This window comes from Aplysia californica, unplaced genomic scaffold (genome assembly GCF_000002075.1).
Source record: "Aplysia californica isolate F4 #8 unplaced genomic scaffold, AplCal3.0 scaffold00191, whole genome shotgun sequence".
Taxonomy (NCBI): Eukaryota; Metazoa; Mollusca; class Gastropoda; order Aplysiida; family Aplysiidae; genus Aplysia; species Aplysia californica.
The window spans coordinates 665219-670179 of record NW_004797461.1 but is presented as its reverse complement, the minus strand read 5'-3'; the positions used below and the strand labels follow the sequence as shown (position 1 = coordinate 670179).

Here is a 4961-nt window from a genome sequence, read left to right as displayed (position 1 = left end):
GAAGAAGAAGAAGAAGAAGAAGAAGAAGAAGAAGAAGAAGAAGAAGAAGAAGAAGAAGAAGAAGAAAGAAGAAGAAGAAGAAGAAGAAGAAGAAACAGAGACATTTTTTATTTTATTTTTTTTCTTTGGAAGGGGGGAGGGAGACTAGGAAAAAATTGTCCGTATCTGGATGGTTTGTCCAGTTGAGTTCAGACATATGGAACTATGGTAGGCCTATACCTTCACACAGATCAGTTTAATCAGTTTATGCCATATTTGCTTATATCACTTTAGCAAAGTAAAAATTGCCCGATATACATGTATATGTGTAGGCTATTGTGAACATTCAACGAGAAATTACAACAACAACAACAACAACAACAACAACAACAACAGCAGCAGCAGCAGCAGCAGCAGCAGCAACGACGACGACGACGACGACGAGATAAAAACAGCAACAGTGGCGATCACGTGCGATTATTGATGATCTGATATGCAGTCAAGTGAAACAGAATATCGATCCAGAGCCGAAATTTCGAAATCATCCAGCGGTCTGTGAGAATGGTGGCGTTGGGTCACTTACAATGGCCTTAGAATTAATAAACTCTTTGGAATCATACCAGAATTTAAATATAAGGGGACATAACAACGAGACTGCTTGAAGCAAAGACATTAGTAAAAGTTAGGTACCTTGTCTCATCATTGTCGCCATGAAGCTGAAGTAACTTAGTCTTTCTTCTATGGAAAATAATGCTTTAGCTTGTCTTACCTCGCTTGATGTTAAAGGCTCTCGAGGCTAGCTGGCTAGGTGAGTTCCTAGCAAAAGTGTCGAAACTATTTTATTCTATTTTTCTATGAAATGCAGGCAGGACTCAGTGCCAGTAGCTGCTTTTACTTCTTCATTTCTCTGCCTGTCACGTCTTGTGATGTTAAGGGTTTTGCGGAGACATTTGATCTCTCATGTTGTGATTGTGTTTATGACAATTTATTCTTCACATATTTATGCTTTTTATACAACCATTGGGAACTACTTTTCTAGCATTTAATTTTCCTTTTCCCCCTCTTTCAGATTCTTCGAGACAGCTGTAAACTGCTCTGTGGAAACAGTAAAGACAAAGTGCAGCCCAGCAGCAGCAGATATTGTGGGGACTGTGATCCGAGGATTGGAACCCCCGAGGTGTAGTCAAATAACGTACAGCGTCAGCTCAGGAAGGAAGGGAGAAGAAGATGATGGGTCTGAATCTTCGTCTAATGGTTTTAATAGAACTGCTCTTTTGATGCCAAGCATTCTCACGTTAATAGCGTCGAAACTGTTATTAATTTTGTTAATGTATTGATTAAGTGTAACAGTGATCACTTTAGGGTTTTTCTTTTGTTTATCTAGAAGAGACATTATTGCATCTTGAGACTGTAATGTGTACAAGACATACACATTAACTGATATGACTGGCAATCTTCATAATGGTACACGTACAGTCTTGCTGACATTGTCGTGATTCTTATTTCTCTAAAGCCTTATATCATAAGTCACGAAACCAACACTGTGGAAGGCAATAATATGTCAAGTTTGTAAGAACATGAAATTAAACGACAAAACAAGGTTAACAGCATTGGAGAAACTTTGAAAGAGCACCTATTATTTTTTTTAATTTATTTATAAAATTGATTTGCTCACTTGAGTGTAGCACTTTTTTAAAGATAAAAGATCTACACATATTATTCATTAGAGTTGCAGGGCCTTCTTTTGTGTAAGTGGATGTTACCGTTATGTCACAACACGCTGTGTCCTGACAGCTGATACTGTCAGAAATGTTTCTCACATCTAATGATCAAGTCTATTGACCTTTCTGCTTATGACAGCAGGGGGTTTTTGTTTTTATTTTGCTTTGTTTTGTTTTAATTAATTTTTTTTAGGGGGGGAGGAGGGGGTGATTCTTTTTTGTTTTGTTTTGTTGTTTAGATACTCTCTCAGAACCCCACCCATGATTTAATTTGAGATAGGGGTGAAATTATTGGTTCCACCTTGATTTGTAACTGATGCTAAATTTGAGAAGCAGTGATGATACGGTAATGCTAACAAAGTTAGAAATGTGGGCCGATTTGTCCGAGATAATAGAATACAGTGTGCCTGAGTTTGGCAGAAGTGCGTAATTAACAACTGATTACACGTTCTCTAAATAATTTCTCAGTTCGGTGTTTTTAGAAATCAGTTCTACACATTAGCTGTGCTGGTGTGTTTTGATGTGCTACAGGGAAACTGAAGTCGAAAGTTTTGCTCTACTTAAGAAACGAGTTTAAACACTTTTCATGCATCTTGATGATGCAGAGCTTGTACTATGTTTCTGTGTTGTTGGTACTCCAATTCTCAAAGTTATTTATTTATTTGCTTCGCATTTTGATGTTGTAATTATTTGTACCATTGTCAATTCTGTTTAACTACTCGTGATGAAAATTATGAAGAAGAAAAGTACAAAATTACAGCGTCAACAAATACTAGGCCCTTTAATGTGTCCAAAACAAACCACAACCACAACAGTACGGTGCACTCATGTGACAGCCCAGAACCATTCCAGGAACATTTACATCTGTTTTCACTGATCATACTTCAATGGTATCACAAGTGATCTATGTTTCTAGTTACAGCCCCATTTAAATGACGAATATACATTTGTTAACCTTAATTTGAGGCTTGAAACTAGGGACAAGCTCGATTATAATGCAGAATAAAATTTTGTTTATCAAGGGAAAAACTATAATTTTTTTTTTTCTTCTTGAGAAAGTTGTGATGTCTTTTTTGAAGATAGCACATGTGCTTTTTTTCCCATGCCATTCTGAAAAATCTGAGGATGGGCGTCAGTGGTGAAAGGATTAAAATCTTCACACTGCATAGGTAAATCCAATTTTTGCAGTAAGGATAGATCTACTTTTTTTTTTCAAATATTTTCATCTTTCTGTTGAAAGTAGCCCTCCTCATGAATTCTCAAAATTGTGTTCAAGAGAGCCAAAACAGTATACTGCACGTTTACAAAGTTTTACGGACCACAGTTTGTGACACCATGACTTTTTTTTTTCTTCATAAACCATCAACGTATGCGCTGTACGTTAATACATGTATATAGTTGTCATGTTTCATTGTCATTGCGCGTACATTATTTTATTCTGTCAAAATAACAAGAACAACAACCAGCATGAATTTTTTGTTGAGATAAAGAAGGGTTTATTTAAAACATTCATGAAATTTACAATAGCCCTTTTTGATCACTTCATAATTATCACAAAGATATTTTAATTGCTCTTCTTGTTGCTCAAATTAGTAATACACACGTAAAACGCTGTAGAAATTACGGCGAGATAGTTCAAATTTATTTGGCAAAGCAGCTTGTTATAGGTGGGAATCTGCTTTCGTTTTTATTTTTATCCAAGCTTTACCGCACCTACAACATAATATGTTTATTTTATTGTTTTTGGTCACAACTATATTTATAGAAATGAGTTTAAAATATATTTGTAGTATATCGTTTTGTGTTTCATGAAAGAGTTAGTTATGAGAGAAAGATTTTGTTGTGTTACATCATTATTGAAGAGCTAGATAAACAAACATTGAGAGAGAAAAAAGAAAATGGAAGGTGGAAAAGGAAACAAGAGGAGGGGTAGCTAGAGAATGAATGAGCAGAGAGAGAGAGAGAGAGAGAGAGAGAGAGAGAGAGAGAGAGAGAGAGAGACAAGGGCAACTGAGAGATCTTCACCAAATAAAATTATGTTCATAATTGGGATTGACTACTCTTCCCAACAATGTCAGAAGTAAAACATTACACATTTGTAGTACATATTATTATTATTATTAAGTCACAAACATAAAGGAAAATTCACTAATAAATTCCATATCTGCTTCAAACCAGACATTCAACATAGTTTTTCTTTTATTCGTAGGCGCTATTAGAAATATTTTCACGTTATATCAGACACTGATCTTAGCTTCTTCCGTTTACTCTCATCTCAAAGAACATGCATCTCCTTTGGGGTCGATTTTTTTTGTTGCAGACTTCTGGGACAGACAAGAGGAAAGCAGCAGACTACCGGTATCTTAGAACTGTTTTTGAAAAGTTCAAGATTTGTTGTTTACAATGCACTGTGGACGGAACTCTGTAAATATCTGTTCAACGATCATAAAGAGGAAATGAACTATATCATTTATTATTATTGTTTTTATTATATTATTATTACTATTTTTATTATTATTATTGTTATTATTATAATTATAATTATTATTATAGTATTATAATATTCAAATATCTTCCGCAGTCTACTGGGACATTGTATCTCTCTCAGCCCAGGTTGGCCCTGATGCAGGGTTGAAACAGCCGCCTCCTAAATTATCTAAATCGTGTTGAAAAGGGGAGGAGGTATAAATCATAATATGATTACAATAAACCTACAATTGCGTTTTTCACGAAATATTTTCGGATTTATTGGAAGGCGTAGTCTACATAAGAATTTTAATTTATTTTTCTCAGTAAGAAGGGGGCCTTGAAGTATAAAAGGTTGTGAACCCCTGAACTTGCTGGGGCGCGTACGTGGAGTCTACTTGTTAAATCCTGATCTTGACCACTTGATCTCTTTTGTTATCTTGTAGTTTATCCTTCTGAAATGCCTTTCATCACCAGGTCTACAAACTCATGCAGTCCTACTGCTTTCTCTCTCATGTTTGTACATGTACGTAATTCTTGTTTCTTTTTTAAAGTAAACCAATGATTTTCTCAAGTCAAACTCTTCGTGGTTGGTTTGTTTCCCCGCTTGCTTGTTTTATAATCATAATATAATGATATGTGTTTTACTTCTGTCTATTAACATTCGTTGTTTGAAAGGTGAATGCTAGGTGTTACATGTATGTGTTTGATTGAATTTGATCATTTCTTTTCCTTTTCTTTTTTTGTGAGGGACTGGGGAGTTATTTCTAAGATTCAAATCAAAATGGACCCCCC

The 4961-nt window shown here is 35.3% G+C and overlaps 1 protein-coding gene across 1 annotated transcript in view; it reads left to right on the top strand.

Annotated features, from left to right (window-relative positions):
- The window catches only part of LOC106011808, a gene marked incomplete in the record, with an annotated part of 22281 nt that extends 17541 nt beyond the window's left edge, over nt 1-4740 (top strand). The window contains 1 exon segment of the mRNA XM_035969881.1: nt 1049-4740. Within this exon segment, the coding sequence (XP_035825774.1) occupies nt 1049-1316 (268 nt within the window).
- Nucleotides 4741-4961: the final 221 nt, after the last annotated feature.